We start from the raw sequence: 17,081 nt of genomic DNA on the forward strand, positions 1-17,081 counted from the left end.
TACTATGCACAGATAAATCTGCAGAGAGTAGCCGTCTAACGGATAGAAACGGTCAGATGTATTGTAAGTGACAAAGCGTTGGTCTTGTGCGGTGCAGTCCATGCCGGAGGATCTGCGTCAGTACTCCAGAGCTGGAGAAGACATCAGACACGCCAGCTTCCATCGCATCGTGGTGTCCACCTGCTCCAGCGCTGGCATGTTCTACCAGATCGGCCTGCGGTGAGACACACACACACACACACACACACACACTACAGGAATATACCTCACAATAATCTGAGCACATGTGAACCGTACGAACCTTATCAATCCTAACTACTGTTCATGTGACATATAATGATTAATGGGTTACATTAGATCGTAACAGAGGCTGGAAGTGAACTTATACATGATTATATGTGAAATAATAGTTGAAAAGATTTGTGTGTGTGTGTGTTCAGTGTCGGTCACTTCACCCATGTGTTTGTGGACGAGGCCGGGCAGGCCACTGAGCCCGAGGCGCTCATCCCTCTGAGTCTGCTGTCAGAGACGAGTGGACAGGTGAGTGTGTGTGTGTGTGTGTGTGTGTGTGGAGCGCTCGTTACTGCGGACTGCTTCGTCAGCCTCTGCTGTGTGTGTGTGTGTGTGTCAGATGGTGCTGGCCGGAGACCCGAAGCAGCTGGGGCCGGTGGTGAAGTCCAAGCTGGCCGCTGTGTTTGGACTCGGCGTGTCTCTGCTGGAGAGACTGATGGGAAGAGCGCTCTACAGCTGCGGAGAGAGAGGATACAACCCCCTGCTGGTCAGGAGCTGCACTGCATGGGATTGTGGGATACAAGTGACATTCTGAGAGAAATGCACTATTTGCAGGATGTTTCACAAGCTGTCAGTCTCCACAGGAAATCACTTAGGCTACAGACATGTATCAATTTTAGTGAAAACTAAGATTTATAGTTTTTTTTTTAGGAAAGATTGAAAGAAGAGGTTCCCTTTCAAGGGAACTTCGAACTACGTCCTCTAGGGGGCGCTATGGGGAACACCTCATCGTGACCCATGTCTGAAGCATATTTTGGAAAAACACCAACTTGTTGGCCGGCGACAGCCTCTGATGTCACTACCGGTGCGACTATAAATAAGTGACCGGAGAACACGTCATTTATCTTCTTCGTCTTCATTGACTGTTTTGTTTGAAGCGTGTATCTGAGAAACGACCACGGTAAGAGCGATCTTTCTTTATGATGGCATCCACTAGCAAGGCGTTTGATTAGCCTGTACATCCGTGTCTGTGTTATTTGACACCTGATGACACAGTCTTTGCGTCTCTTGTTTGGTTGAAGTGCACGTGTCCTCGATGTCCTTGTGAGGGCGATCTGTGTGCACTGTGAGCATTTTTCTATGAAAAAGCTCCGCTGTCGTTATCTTTTTGGGGAAAGCGGGACAGCCATCGGTTTCGTGCGGTTCAGGACCTGCCACTGCTGAGGTACGGAGGAGAGTGTGGGGATCACAGGTGGATCTCTCTGAGGAGTGTAGAGAGGCACTTTCCCTTTCACGCTCTTCGGCGGCAGGCGATAGTGAACTTCAGGAGGAAGATGTGTTGTCTTTAACCCTTTCTGACACTGAGGTTAGTGCTCTGCTGGGTTCTGCCCAGGAAGAGCAGGAGATGTCTGAGAGTGGCGAAGAAGCTGAGCCTTCTCAATCCTCCTGCCCTGCGTATGAGGAGCTGTTAGAGGTTATGGATCACGCCACGGCAAAGTTGGACTTGCCATGGAAGCGTTCCAGCTAAGTAATGCCACGAGGGCCCCTATATTTGTCTGATCATAGCCCTCCAGCCCAGGAAGAGGCCATTTTCTTCTCTCATTCAGCGGTTTCAACATACGAGTTATGCTAACATCTAGGGTATGCGCGAAAGCGGCTATGAGAGGATGCCCCCTGTAGAAGAGACACTGGCTAGCTATCTCTCTGTGGGGGAAACATCCTCTCTTAAATCTCTCTTTGCCATCTAAGCCCCTCCAGGATACATCCCGCTTAAATGGCAGAGCTATTTATGGGTTAAATTGCTGGTGCTTATGTCTCTACTAACAAACTCTGAGTCTCCTTTCCACTGCTCAGTCACAGCATTTACTAACACCCGTAAGCACTGACCTTCCGGTCTCGTCTCGTCTCGTCTCTGTCTCGTGCTCTGGAGTTAGGCCACGAGGTCACAGTACTGCAGGGGATTTCATGGATGTCCGGCCAGGTCACCCTGAGGGTGCTTGTATGCGTAATATAGTAAGTGTGCATGTGAAGTCTTTGCGCACTTTCTGAAATCCACACTGTGGTAAGTTCGCACGCTTTCGTGCCCTTTCATGAGTTGGTAAAAGCCCAGTTCATCTTGGGCTCCACTCCACCTATGTATCCTCTGATATCTAAACTTCACGAGTTCACCCTTACATCTAATCTGAAGGCAAATAGTAGGCATATTTTGGCGTGCTGTCCTGGGGGAGGGGTCCGGGCCCGGAGCATAGCCCGAACCCAAATGACTCCCCCTATCCCTAATTTGGGATAAATACATTAGAAGTGAGGAGTTGGGGTGGAGGAGGGTTGCCGGAAAAACTGTCGTGGGACAGGAGGTAGGAAGACTGGATATATATACACGCTTGCGTGCTATTTAAGATGATTAGCTAGACGAGATGCACCTGTGCCAAATTGGATGATTATCTGATCGTGCTTCTCCCGAACTTTGTTAATAAAACCACATTTCACGAGTTCACCCTTACATCTAATCTGAAGGCAAATAGTAGGCATATTTTGGCGTGCTGTCCTGGGGGAGGGGTCCGGGCCCGGAGCATAGCCCGAACCCAAATGACTCCCCAAAAGAAGCTTAAAGCCATAGGACAGCAGCCAGAGAGATAAAATTTAGTTGCCCCCCAAAATATGCGTGTTGGGAAGAAAATGCAGAGCGACCGGGAGAGCCCGTGCAGTGTTCGACGAGAGCTGCTGCTCGCAACGTCTTACCCGCGAGCCCTCCATGCCGCTTATGGGAGGAGCACGATGCCGGATATCAAGAAATGAGGGACTCTTGCTGCCTCCGAAGGGAGCTGCGGCTCTGCTGCACCGGAAGGGAGAGTCCCTCTTGCGGCTGAGTACGAGGCGCGGTTTGTTGCATCTGATGGAGGGCTCTCACTGCGACTGAAGGGAGCCAGCGACTGTATCCCATCGGGAGGGAGATCCCTGGCCGCCATAGAGTATGCAACATAACTCGGACGGGGGGTTCACACTGCGACCGAAGGGAGCCGTGGGTCTGCTGCACCAGAAGGGAGAGCCCCGTCAGATGCTGAATAGGCAATGAGATTCGAGCCGCGGTTTGGCGCGTCGGATGAAGGGCTCCTAATGCAACCGAAGGGAGCCAGCGGCTGTACCCCATCGGGAGGGAGATCCCTAGCCATCGTTGAGCATGCAACATAACTCAGATGGGGGGTTCACACTGCGACCGAAGGGAGCTGTGGGTCTGCTGCACCGGAAGAGGAGCCCTAGTCCGATGCTGAGAAGGCAAAGAGACGCGACTGTTGGAGGGACTCCCGCTGCATCCGAAGGGAGCTGCGGCTCTGCTGCACCGGAAGGGGGAGTCCCCCATTGCGGGTTTATGGAGGCACGGTTTTTTGCCTCTGAGGGTTCTCCCAGCCTCCGTAGGGGGTTCGCAACTCTGCAGCAGGAGTGCTGCCCCGGAGGGGAGAGCCCTGATTGACGCTAACTGGAATACGACTGTTGGAGGGACTTTTGCTGCGTCCGAAGGGAGCTGCAGCTCTGCTGCACCGGAAAGGCGAGTCCCCCTTGCGATGCGAGGCATGGCTTGATGCGTCTGATGGAGGGCTCTCACTGCGACCGAAGGGAGCCAGCAGCTCCATTTCCCCGGGAGGGAGAACCCTGTCCGCCCTTGAGCATGCAACATAACTCAGATGGGGGTTCACCCTGCGACCGAAGGGAGCCGTGGGTCTGCTGCACCGGAAGGGAGAGCCCCATCAGATGCAGAATAGGCAAGAAGATTCGAGGCACGGTTTGATGCATCGGATGGAGGGCTCCTGCTGCGACCGAAGGGAGCCAGCGGCTGTGTTCCCCCGGGAGGGAGATCCCGGTCCGCCCTTGAGCATGCAACATAACTCAGACGGGGGGTTCACCCTGCGACCGAAGGGAGCCGTGGGTCTGCTGCACCGGTAGGGGAGCCCCGTCCGATACGGAGTAGGCAAGAAAACGCGACTGATGGAGGGACTCTCGCTGCGTCCGAAGGGAGCTGCGGCTCTGCTGCACCGGAAGTGAGAGTCCCCCTTGCGACTGTATAAGAGGCTTAATTTGATGCATCGGATGGAGGGCTGTCACAACGACCGAAGGGGGCCTGTGGCTCTGCTGCACCGGGAGGGATAACCCCATCTGCCGCTGAGCGCGCAGCGCAACTCAATGACAGATGAAAGGCTCACACTGCGACCGAAGGGAGCCACTGCCCAGCTGCACCGGAAGGGAGAGCCCTGTCCGATGCTGAAATAGGCAAGGAGATTGTAACGATGGCTGGAGGGCCCTTACTTTGGCCGAAGAAACGATAACTGAGAGGCTTCTATTATTCAAGTACACAACATGATTTAAGGAGGAATATTTTTTTTTTTTTTTTTTTAAATGTCTGATGAACAACAACCGAGGGCATCTATCGGATTATGTGAGAGGCCCCTTTTGAGCTGCTTAAGATTAGGGCTGAAACGATTCCTCGAGTAACGCGATTACAAAAAATGATGTAGACAAATTCCTCTGCTTCGAAGCCTCTTTTAATTTATTCTAAATCTCACGTCAGGTTCTTTCGCAATGATTTTTTTTTTTTTTTTTTTTAAATGTGACAACGCATTTTTTTTTTTTTTTTTTTTTTTTTTTTTTTTACATTTATTTATTTTTTTTAAATTTATTTTTATTTTTTATTTTTTTTTGTTGTTGTTGTTGTTGTTGTTGTTGTTGGCGGAAGGAGACAAGTGCTGCGTCCGAAAATCACGTACTGCAAGGAGTCAGCAGTGTTTTGATTTGAGGACATAAAGAGAACGTTGTGGCATGTGTCCATTGCAAGATAGAGCTGGCATACCACAACTAGGTCCCTACAATTTCCGCGATGCAGAAAACGTGGAGGGGATCGCGGAATCCAGTCACAAAAACGGAATTTACAGTTGAACGCGGAATGGCACAGAACTTGCCAATTATTATTAAAAAACTTTTTTTTTTTTTTTTTTTTTTTAATGAATTCATCAAAATAGGTAATTGCACTTACATCCGATTCACGAATTAATATCTCTAAATATTAAGACGGAACAGTGTTTAAATGTAAATCCTGCATGTTCTGTGTGTCTCTGTTAATGAATGGAGCAGGAGCGCGACTTCCTTTTTCACACACACACTGAAGCGCGCATTACGCTCACGGTAATTTCTGCGTCTGCTGTCTCACTAAATAAGGACTTGAACATATGAACAACATCTCCAGAACTGCTCTGACAGTCAGTTCATGAGCATTTGACTTTAAGTAAAACTAGCATCACATCACATACACAGAACTGAAAAGGTACGTCAACCCGACTAAATAAAAGTCCGGGGTCCTGACATTTTATCCTACCCATCAGATTTGCTGTGCATGCGCACATCAGTATAATTAAGCAAAAACACATTTTGTTACTTGATTAATTTTTTTTTTTTTTTTATTATTTTTATTTATTTATTTATTTATTTATTTTTTAAGAATACTTGATTACTAATATTTTTTTTTTTTTTTTTTTTTTTTTTTTTTTTTTTTAAACCAGAGTCGTTGATGAAAGGAGGGTCCATTGTGAATTTAGATTGGGCGTTCCGGAGTTGGACAAAAGCAAGCCTGATGAGGTTGAATTGGAGAATGGACATAATATATATATATATATATATATATATATATATATATATATATATATATATATATATATATATATATATATATATATATATATATATATTTTTTTTTTTTTTTTTTTTGAGGCTCTTCCGGCAGCGAGAATTGCGGCAGTAGGGAAGGATGGAAAGGGCTCCTGCGGGAGCAGACACTGCTATGGCAGTGGTGAAATATAGGTAGAGGCTCCTGCGGGAGCAGACACTGCTGCGGCAGTGAGGAAAAAACAGAAAAGGCTCCTGCGGGAGCGGTCAATGCTGCGGCGGTGGGGAGATATAGAGAAGGCTCCTGTGGGAGCGGACAATGCTGCGGCGGTGGGGAGATACAGAGAAAGCTCCTGCGGAAGGATGGCTGAAGTGAGGATTGACCATTACAGATAGATAGGGCATGTTAGGAGAGTTAGCTATGGTAGATTAGGAGTTTTAGTGAAAGGGGATGAGCTGGCGTTAGAGGGGTTGGCTGAAGAGGGTTCGAGATAGATATATATAAATAAATAAAATAATCGGCCTGACCACTAATAGGTCTTGGTACCCTCTGCCTTCTGGCAAATCTGGAGCTGGAGGCCACTGAACAGAAAAATGGTTAGTAGCATGAGGGAGCGGAAGAGTTGAGGGCGCGTTTACGAATGGAGGCGGCCTCACATTTGCTTCAGCTGCTGTAGCTGTGGGTCATGGGAGGGGGCTGGGGTGTGTGATGTCTTGACGAACCTGTGTAGCCTGCACTGCTAGCAGAAGTAACAGGATGGAAATACTGAGATGTGCAGGCCTGTGTTGCAAGTAAAAGTAGCTTCATGCTTGCTTTGGCTGCTGTAGTTGTTGGCTGATTTGACAATTGCTCAAACCTTGTCTGAATTAATACAGTCCTGTTGGAAAAGCATCTTTTCCTCTCGTTTTGGCCTTCGGGCCCTTTTAAACAGCCTCCAGAGCAGATAAATTTGGGATGCTGTTTTCCTGTTGTAGTAAGGACTGTGAAAATAGAGGCTTTGAAACGATGTAGCATGTTTATGTTTAGTTTTATAAACCATTGTACCAATAGACATGTCTATAGCAGTAACGTTAATTGCAGTAATGTGATATTCAAATTCAAGCCATTTCTAAAGACATTTACTTTGCATGCTTTTCATATAACAGTCCTAAAAAGATGATAGAAAATGTACTCACACTTGTTGTTCTGCAGCCAAACATGAGGCAGTTGCGTTTTTTTTTTTTTTTTTTTAATTCTGAATAATCATGCCAGTAAATAGTGAAATATAATAATTGATCCTGCCGGAATAATTGCATGAAACTTATGTCTGTATCATCTCAGTGAGGTTTAAACATGCACAGTAAAGCAAATGTAATGTCTTTAGACATTTCGGTGTGGATGACAACTCTGCAAGAAGCCTTTGCTTCGTGGTTAAAAAAAAAGTGGCATCGTCATCGGACAGAGTTCAGTCATAACGCCGTTTAACAAATTTTGGCGTCTTCATAAGCGCATTCTATATATAACGTCTTTTAAATTGTTCAGATGAGCAAATCACGAGGTTGTCTTGCATGATTAGCATTTTAATTGTTTGGTCAGACGGTTCATATATATATTCACGTTCATAAATCGGGGATTAAACGTGGAGTTTATCTTTTGTATGCTAAATATGTAAACAAGCATATGTGCACAGTACCTATAACTGCACTTTACATTTTGCAAGATTGACATGCTAAATGGCTAACTGACCCGGTTTACTCTCATCAATTTTGTTAAGATAAGATATGTACCAGTTCATTGCGTTTACGAACGACATGTATCCGTTTGATCAACTCGACATGTATACCGGTTTAGTCCTTTCGTTCACGAATGAGAGCTCTCGATCTCTGAGACTCATATGAAACTCGCTCATTGTGGATGACAACTCTGAAAAATTCTTCATGAATGAGTGTAAACCGAGAACGATTCGTTCGCCTAGAAGATTCATTCGAAAAAACGATTCTTTCACGAACGACATGCCACTACAACAACGCACGGTCTTCGCCGCTAGTGGAGGCAGCATCGAACTGCGACACGGCTGAAAAAGCGAGAGAGGTTTACTGCGGGGAGAACTGGAGCACGGCTGCGATCCAGCATTATAATAGAGCCCGGTCCTGGCGAGAAAATCGTGTTGTCGAGTGAGGCGAGCTCAAGGATTTGCACGAGCTTTTGGCCACAACGTGTGGCTTGGCGAGAAGAGCAGCTGACGCGATGACGCTTGTTGGTGTTCGGCGGATAGATATCTTCGTCGGAAGGAAGATTGGGCCTGTGATAAGATGACGGACAGAGCGAACCAAATGCTGACAGACGGTCTATGCCGAAAAACTGTCGTGGGACAGGAGGTAGGAAGACTGGATATATATACACGCTTGCGTGCTATTTAAGATGATTAGCTAGACGAGATGCACCTGTGCCAAATTGGATGATTATCTGATCGTGCTTCTCCCGAACTTTGTTAATAAAACCACATATGGTGTTGCTATTAGAGAACTGTTGAGAAAGCCCCTTCAGGAAGCTTATGCGTAAGCTAGCGGTAGCCCCTGTGTGACAGGCAAGACTTGGTACAAATGCTAGGTCCTTAGCTGTATCCCTTTAAAGGAATCTTTCTTGATTCCAAGCTTTCATCTCTCCCCCGGACCGAGGCCCTGACGATCATGTTTGGTATGTAGCTTAGGCCTTTGGCTGTAAGGGGTACTGTCACAGACAGCCGTCTAAACGTCCCAGGGGCAACTCCCATGGAAATGGCAGAGTTGGTACTTAGTGCTCGCTATGATTCTGGCCTGCACTCCCCTCAGCATGATGGCGTGGATATACTGTTCCCCAAAGCGCCCACTAGAGGACGCAGTTCGAAGTTCCCTCGAAAGGGAACTGTCTCAGGTTACGTATGTAAACATAGTTCCCTGAGTAGGGAACAAGACACTGTGTCCTCTAGCTCCCTGCCATGCTTCAGACGAAGAAGATAATGATGTGTTCTCCCGGTGCTGATTTATAGTCGCGCCGGTAGTGACGTCGGGGCTGACGTCGGCTCACAAGTTGGTGTTTTTTCAAAGTATGCTTCAGACACGGGTCACGACGAGGTGTTCCCCAAGCGCCCCCTAGAGGACGCATTCGAAGTTCCATACTCGGGGGACGATGGTAACATTCTTAACCTGAGAAGTTTTGTTTCTTTTTTGTCAAATGATTAATCTCATCCAAAATAAGTTTGTTTACATACGCACTGTGTATATTTATTATGTGTGTGTGTATATATAAATACACACCTGTACAGTATATTTTGAAAATATTCACATGCATTGGCATTAGATATTTTTATTTATAATTTATATTATAGAAATATGGATGCAGCTTTTTTTTTTTTTTTTTTTGTCAAGCCATTGACATTGTTACATACGATTTGTCACTTTTGATTAATTTAAATTGTTTTCTTCAGAAAAGGAAACTTGACACACAATGTTTAAACCTTAAACTATTATACTAGATCAAACTTACTTAACATGGATATAAACATAGGGGAAAATGATCACCTTAAAGAAAAATGCACATTTCTGATTTGATACTCTCCAAGCAATCACTTGTGTGAACCGAAGTCTCTGCAAACTTGAGAAATGAGTAGAAACTGTTGTTTTTAGCATTCTGTAGTAATCGACACAGAAGCTGTGATTAGAACTTAACTAAACACTAATTTAATTAGTTATAGCTTTTTTCTTTTGTGTATTTGTAAAAAAGATTTATTTCTCAGTGAATGTTCCATCACTGCAGCATGCACTGAACCTGGAATCCCCAGTCTGAGAGGGACTCTTCTTCCTCTGGTAGTGAAGCCCTGTGCTGAGTGGTGTGTGTGTGTGTGTGTGTATGTGTGTGTGTGTGTGTGTGTGTGTAGGTGACGAAGCTGGTGTATAACTACCGCTCCCATGAGGCTCTGCTGGAGCTGCCGTCGCGTCTCTTTTACTCCGGAGAGCTGTGTGTCCGCTCGCAGAGGACCGTCGTGGATGCGCTCTGTCACTGGAACAGGCTTCCCACCAAGGGCTTCCCCTTCATCTTCCACGGCGTCCGGGTGAGTACAGACTCTGACCAATGAGAGCACAGCTTACTCACATGTGACCTGCTGGAACACCGTTTGGTCGCTTTGCAATGTTGACTTCTGAAAGAGAACCTAAAGGAGAATGGGACATTGTAGCAAATGAATCCCTGTTTGGGAACAAAGCAAACGATGTACAGGTCTGAAACGCCCTCAGACTCCCTGTGTGTGTGTGTGTGTGTGTGTGTGTGTGAAGGGGACGGAGATGAGAGAGGGCAACAATCCGTCGTGGTTCAATCCCGCTGAAGCGGTTCAAGTCATGATGTACTGCTGCCAGCTGGCGAAGAGACTGTACAACCCCATCTCAGCGACAGACATCGGCGTCATCGCTCCGTATAAGAAACAGGTGAGTGTGTTTAGAGAGACCACACCAGACACATCCAGCTGTGGATCAGGAGATGCTTTAGCTGGAGACTTTCAGTTCAGGTGAACCTAGCTTTCATAAACAAAAAGCTATATTTTGAGCAAAAATCTAATGATCAAATACTACATCTGGATCATATTCAGTAGTAATATCAAAGCGAAGCTGCAGTAGATGTTCTCCATCAGTTCTCCTAAAGCTGCACACTCTCTGGATCCACACTTCACTCTAGTGTTTATCAATGATCATATTTTTCATATGCTTATATCGAGATCATTAGTTTCTGCTTCTTCCTCGTCTGTGTTTTTGATCAGTGACTCTAAACTCATTCAGGATTTGTGTAATAGCGCCCCCTAGTGTTCAGCAGTGAAAACACAAATTCAGTGTTTGGTGGGGGGGGGGGGGGGGGGGGGTAAGGGTTAAAGGTCACTATAAAGTACCTCTAAAAAGTTACCAATTTGTCTTGCTTTAATGATAATTACAATTTAAATATGATTTATAGAATTGTAATATGATAATTTAATATGATATTATTTTTACTATTAATCCATTACACACAAGCTCTTTTAGTTTAAGTTATTATAAAGCATTTATTTTTTATTAATATACACAGTTCATATTTGATATAAGTGGTAGAATCAGTAGATGACACTTAATGTATGATTTGAAAAAGCAGCTCAAACCTCTTCCAGTCTGTCTGTGGTGATCATGTTTAATCAGCACACGTGTGTTTGGCTGAGATCAGTGTAGCATGATGAAGTCCTGAGAGGTGTGTGTGTGTGTGTGTGTGTGCGTGCGGGGTCAGGTGGAGAAGATCCGCGTGCTGCTGCACAGGGTGGGTCTGGGAGAGGTCAAGGTGGGGTCAGTGGAGGAGTTCCAGGGCCAGGAGTTCCTCATCATCATCATCTCTACGGTAACCAGCCTCTTCACTTCCTGTTGATGTCCGTGTACTTGACCAGAGTATTTTCAGTTCAAGAAACCTTGACTTATTTTACTACATTCTGGAGCATGATCTCATACTTTTTACTCCACTACATTTCTTAAAGACACATCGTGCTTCATTATTTAGAGAGATCCTCATCTGCTGTGAGGTGACAGTGCTGTCTGATTTGTAAATCAGTGTACAACATCCCTCTGTATGATCGATTGGGAATTAGATGCTTCAGACTGCTGCTGTTCTCCAGTCAGATTCAGTCAGAACATCCCTGTGTCCCAGCGTGCGTAGCATTCATCCTGTCTGCCCTAAATAGTGTTGAATGATTAATATATCACAGAATTTAGGATGGATAAAACTAAACCTAACATATCATCTTCCTGCAACCCCAGCACATACTAGATCTAACACCAGTAGCCTGTGTGTGTGTGTGTGTGTGTGTGTGTAAAACATCCATCATGCAGAACCTTGTCATTTTATTCAAGTGCATTAACAATCTGGAGTGATTATTTTATCAGAGTATCTGTATTTGGTCGCCAGTGAGCGCTCATGATGTGAAATAAGTGAAGCGCAGGACGAGCTCGAACCAGTCTGGACTGTTTTAAACTCAGATCCAGACGGAGTCAGTTTTATTGTTATCATTCACAACAGACGATCGAGATTATCATGAATATTTGGAGAGCTTAGATGAAGGAGAGAGGTGTTCAGATTCCTCGTTCCTCTCTGATGAATTAACACTGTTTTCTAAACTCTAGGTCCGATCCAACGAGTCCTTGCTGAATGAAGAACTGCAAAGCATGCTGGGATTCCTCTGCAACCCGAAGCGTTTCAACGTCGCCATCACACGAGCCAAAGCGCTGCTCATTGTGATCGGAAACCCTCACGTATTAATCAAGGTGAGATTATAGCCGTCTTCACGTGATCTGAAGCTGAATAAATGATCTCTCCAGTGATGTGTGGTTTGTTCGGAGGACAATATTTGTCTGAGATACAACTAACATAAATCTGGAATCTGAGGGAGCAAAAAACGAAAATCATCTTTAAAGTTGTTCAGATGAAGTTCTTAGCAATGCATATTACTAATCAAACATTAAGTTTTGTGTTTGCTGTGTGTGTGTGTGTCTGTCTGTCTCTGTGTGTGTGTGTGTGTGTCAGGACCCGTGTTTCGGCGCTCTGCTGCAGTACTCGTATGATAACCGAGCGTTCCTGGGCTGTGATCCTCCGGTCAGTCTGCAGGCCTCGCCAAGGTTCGGGTTTGTTTGGTGTCTCTCGTGAACTTGTGTGTGTTTTAGATCAGGAGAACGTGGCTCATCACTTAACGCTGTTCTTGTTCTCCACAGGATTCTTTCTGAAGGAAGTTAGACGTTTCTTGGATCAGCAGTGTTTTGATTATTCCACGATTGTTCTGCGTTAAATAATAATTCTGTTATCCAGCACGTTATTAGCATCTAAAGATCTCTGAAGAACCGCTCTGAAGCTGGAGAGAGCCAGCGTTTATTTCTCTTGTGTTACAGAAGATTAAAACTTAATTTCAGCAAGCGTTCTCATGTTGTGTGTTCTTGCCACTGGATCTCAGACGTCTGATCTTCAGATTATTATTACTCCAGATTATACCAGCTGATAAAGATGCGTTCTGTTCATTTTCATTTGTTCAGCTGATGCTCAAGCGACTGAAACAGATTCATTCATACACAAATATATATGTAAGCAACACGCTACAAGACGAGTCACATTTATTTCACCGAGTGCTTTATACAACACAGACTGCTTCAAATGAAGCAACAGTAAAGAAACGCATGAGCTGGACAGAGTGACTCCTGAGCTGAACTCTGATTCAGCGCTTACAGATGAACACCTCTCACTCCATGCATCACTTCTCAACCGCTGTCAACTAAAGTAACATACAGAGAAAAGTGCAATAATAATAATAATGCTTCACAAGTGCCCTCTCACACAAGGAATGTAATTATAATTAATGATGTACTTCCACTAGTCCAGACACACAGACGAGCACAGACCACCTTCAGTTCTCTTCATCAGAGTGACGTCTCAAATCTCACCAATAATTTAATCTTTAATTAATGCTGGACAACCAATAATCACATCCAAAACAAACCTTTTTACATACATAACATGTGTACTGTGTATAGTTATCACATATATATGCATGTTTAAATATAAGAAAAATGTTATGTTCATATATTAAATGTATTTAAATTAATATATACAGGCATGTGTGTGTGTGTGTGTGTCATATATATAATAAACATCCACCGTACACGCATACAGGTGCTGATCGTATAATTATAATATAAAAGTTGATTTATTTCACTAATTCCATTCAAAAAGTGAAATATATCAGTCTGTGTGTACTGAATGAATATAATATACAAGTTTCACCTTTTGAATGGAATTAGTGAAATCAACTTTTTGATGATATTTTAATTATACGACCAGCACCTGTGTGTACTGTAAACACAAATGTTTCTTTAGGCTGTGATTAATCTGAGAATGATGTTGACTCTCTCTCTCTCTCTCTCTCACACGCGCACACACACACTCTCTCTCTCTCTCACACTCTCACTCTCTCTCTCTCTCTCTCTCTCTCTCTCTCTCTCTCTCTCTCACACTCTCTCTCTCTCTCTCTCTCTCACACTCTCTCACTCTCTCTCTCTCTCTCTCTCTCTCTCTCTCACACTCTCTCACACTCTCTCTCTCTCTCTCTCTCTCTCTCTCACACACACACACACACACACACACACACACACACACACACACACACAGTGTCTAATGCGAGTGCCACTTCTGGTGTCTCTTCAGGTGTGAGGACAGGATGAATCTCTGTCCGCACGGCTCACATCTGAAGGGCATGTCTCCCACGTGATACAGCACGGGCTTGTTGTAATTGCAGACCTGCGCCAGCTTCTTGTCGCTGTAACTGCGCTGTGATTTCTCCCCGGTGTGGATCTTCATGTGACTGGTGAGGTTCCCCTGGTGTCTGAAGTTGTTCCCGCACTGCTGGCAGGTGAAGGGCCGCTCTCCGAAGTGCACGATGATGTGTTTCTTCAGGTCTCCCTTGCGTGTGAAGCTCTTGTGGCACTGCTGGCAGGTGAAGGGCTTGTCTCCGTTGTGGATCAGCAGGTGGTTCTGGAGACTGATCTTCTGTGTGTAGCTCTTGCCACACTGCAGACAGCTGTACGGTCTCTCGCTGTGGATGTCCATGTGGTCCTTCAGGTCTCCTCTACGCTCGTAGCTCTCTCCGCAGTGAGGACAGGGGAAGGACTTCTTGGCTCCTGTACTGTGTGTCGAATCTTTCTCCGTCGGGGAAGTTTCTCCGGCTGTGAAACTGTGAGGATCCTCCTTCTCCTTGTTCTGATCTGGACGTTCCTCTTCTATCAAGTCTAGGATGAACACATGAGGAGCCAGAAAGGTTAAAGACGACGCACTACCAATCGAGAGATTTAATGCTTTTACAGAAGCCTCTTCTGTTCAACAAGCCAGCTTCTATTCAATCCAAAGTACAGCAGAAAGAGTAACATTTAGACATGTTTTTATTATTTTAAATCATCTGTTTTCTGTATGAATCTGTGTTAAAGTGTAATGTATTTCTGTGATGCTCCGCTGTATTTTCAGCATCATTCCTCCAGTCTTCAGTGTCACATGATCTTCAGAAATCAGAATAATATGATGATCTGCTGCTTAATTATTATAATTAATATTATCTCTCTCTCTCTCTCTATATATATATATGTATATTTGAATCTTTGATGAATAGAAAGATCCAAAGATACCCATTTATCTGAAATAGAAATTTTTGTAAAACTAATGAATGCGAATTCATAACATTACATTCAAAAGCTTGGAGTCAGTTCTTATATATTCTATTTTGATTAGAAGTAATTAATAAATTTTATTTACCAAGGATTCTTTACATTTATCAAACATGATGATAAAGACATTTATAATGTTGCAAAAGATTTCGATTTCAGAAAGTGCTGTTCTTCTGAACTTTGTATTCATCAAAGAAACCTGAAAAAATCCTACTCGGCTGTGTTCAACATTGATAATAATCAGAAATGTTTCTTGAGCAGTAAATCATCATATTATTCTGATTTCTGAAGATCATGTGACGCTGGAGACTGGAGGAATGATGCTGAAAATACAGCGGAGCATCACAGAAATACATTACACTTTAACAGAGATTCACACAGAAAACAGCTGAATTGAATAGTGAAAATATTTAAATGTTTTGTTTCTGTTTTTGCTGTAGTTTGGGATGAATAAATGCAGGCTTGGTGAGCAGAAGAGACTTCTTTATCAAATCTTACTGTTCTAAAATCGTTCACAGTTAGTGTACACAGACAGACAGTAGAATAACGATGATCAGATGTGATGGAAACCTGTTTGATCCTCGCTCTCTTCTTTGACTCGGATCGACTCCAGATCCGTCAGTTCCACCTTCACAAACTCCATCTTCGACAAACCTCGGGCTTTTCCTGTTCGTCTGGAATCGAGAAGATGATTTCATCAGGAAAATCACTCTGAGATCACATCAATGATCGCGTCTTTTACCTCAGATCTATGAGCTGTCAACAACAGCCAACATTCATTTCACATCAGAAACGGCACACACTTTCAGTTGTGTTTTTATGTTATTGGAGTAAAAAGAGAACACACTAGAGAATAGTGAAAACTCAACGTTTAGAGTTGTTTTACACAGCTAAAATGATCATGAAAAACACAGACCTTTATTCAGTTGACACAAGAGAAGACGGGCGCAGTGCTGATGACGTCATGCGCAACCGCCGTTCAGAGAACCAGAATAAAAGTCCCAAGATATACAAATACAACAATAAGGTCCTTTCAGTATCACTTTCTTACATACTGATCGAGTTCTCGCCACAGTCAGTGTGGTTTACAAAAATGAATTATAAACTGTATTGTTAGCATGAATGTTGTACATTGTAAAAATGTAAAAAAAAAAAAATCTATAATCTAGAATTAAAATAAAAAATTATAAAACATTAAACGTTAAAAAAAATCCATTAATCCAGGAACCAAACATAAAATTAGCTCAAAATAAAAAAAACACAGATGAGTGCATTTGCAGAGAAACAAGTCAATTGTCTCATGCTTTGTTTTTGATAGAATCAATAAATCAATCAGCCTTATTTTGTAAGTGTCACTGTTGATAAAGGTCACTTATGGAGCAAACTTTGTGCCAATATTCATGAAATAAATCCAGCATTTTGCAAATAAACACAATCTGCTTTGCAAAGAAAAACTCAACATTCAAACAAATGCAAAGTGATTTGCAAATACAAAACTCTGTTTGAAAGAACATGCAGAGGTATGGACAAATAGTATATGGTGTGTTACAACTCTGAGACTCTTTACACTAATCTCCCGAGACTCGAAACACCTCATTACTTCTTCGGGAATACTGCAGACCAGTATGAGTGGGGGACAGCTGAAACATACTATTTATTTGGTTTCACAAAGCATCTCTATACTACAATGTCAGTGAAAATCACGTAAGTGCTGTAAAGTTGTTAACATTATGACATTTAACTAGGCACTCGTTCCTTATAAAACATGATCCATTCTCCATACCTCTTATCCTCTGTTGGATCGCTGGATATAGAATTTGTAGGCCACATATGTTGATACAATTATTCAACATTCAAAACAATGCTGGGGTATAACAATATATCGTGTCATACTGTAATACTCAAGTGGAGTTTTGTATTTCAGAATCAGAATGAGCTTTATTGCCAGGTATGTTCAGACATACGAGGAATTTATTTTAGTG

General features: G+C 43.7%; 2 protein-coding genes across 4 annotated transcripts in view; one reads left to right on the forward strand and one right to left on the reverse strand.

The window, feature by feature from the left end:
• The window catches only part of mov10l1 (Mov10 like RISC complex RNA helicase 1), a 34,807-nt gene extending 22,000 nt beyond the window's left edge, over positions 1-12,807 (forward strand). For all 3 annotated transcript variants that reach the window (XM_052547482.1, XM_052547481.1, XM_052547483.1), the window contains 9 exons: positions 98-219; positions 441-540; positions 632-778; positions 9,777-9,950; positions 10,171-10,320; positions 11,141-11,248; positions 12,025-12,165; positions 12,425-12,516; positions 12,610-12,807. In XM_052547482.1, coding sequence (XP_052403442.1) covers positions 98-219; positions 441-540; positions 632-778; positions 9,777-9,950; positions 10,171-10,320; positions 11,141-11,248; positions 12,025-12,165; positions 12,425-12,516; positions 12,610-12,631 — 1,056 coding nt within the window. In that variant the 3' untranslated portion in view covers positions 12,632-12,807. The remainder of the gene's footprint in view (positions 1-97; positions 220-440; positions 541-631; positions 779-9,776; positions 9,951-10,170; positions 10,321-11,140; positions 11,249-12,024; positions 12,166-12,424; positions 12,517-12,609) is intronic.
• Positions 12,808-12,985: 178 nt separating this feature from the next.
• LOC127950465 (gastrula zinc finger protein XlCGF49.1) lies at positions 12,986-16,082 on the reverse strand. The gene is made up of 3 exons (XM_052547547.1): positions 16,016-16,082; positions 15,670-15,773; positions 12,986-14,670 (listed from the first exon to the last, which is right to left on the reverse strand). Exons 2-3 carry the CDS (start codon positions 15,740-15,742, stop codon positions 14,057-14,059), a joined length of 687 nt encoding a protein of 228 aa, XP_052403507.1. The 5' UTR covers positions 15,743-15,773; positions 16,016-16,082; the 3' UTR covers positions 12,986-14,056.
• Between the last annotated feature and the right edge of the window lie 999 nt (positions 16,083-17,081).

Source organism: Carassius gibelio, chromosome B2 (assembly GCF_023724105.1).
Source record: "Carassius gibelio isolate Cgi1373 ecotype wild population from Czech Republic chromosome B2, carGib1.2-hapl.c, whole genome shotgun sequence".
NCBI lineage: Eukaryota > Metazoa > Chordata > Actinopteri > Cypriniformes > Cyprinidae > Carassius > Carassius gibelio.

Coding starts and splice junctions, on each gene's coding strand:
- LOC127950465 (XM_052547547.1), bottom strand. CDS start 15,742: ATGGAGTTTGTGAAGGTGGAACTGACGGATCTGGAGTCGATCCGAGTC. Junction 14,671..15,669: donor AGAGAGCGAGGATCAAACAG/GTTTCCATCACA, acceptor TGTTCATCCTAG/ACTTGATAGAAGAGGAACGT.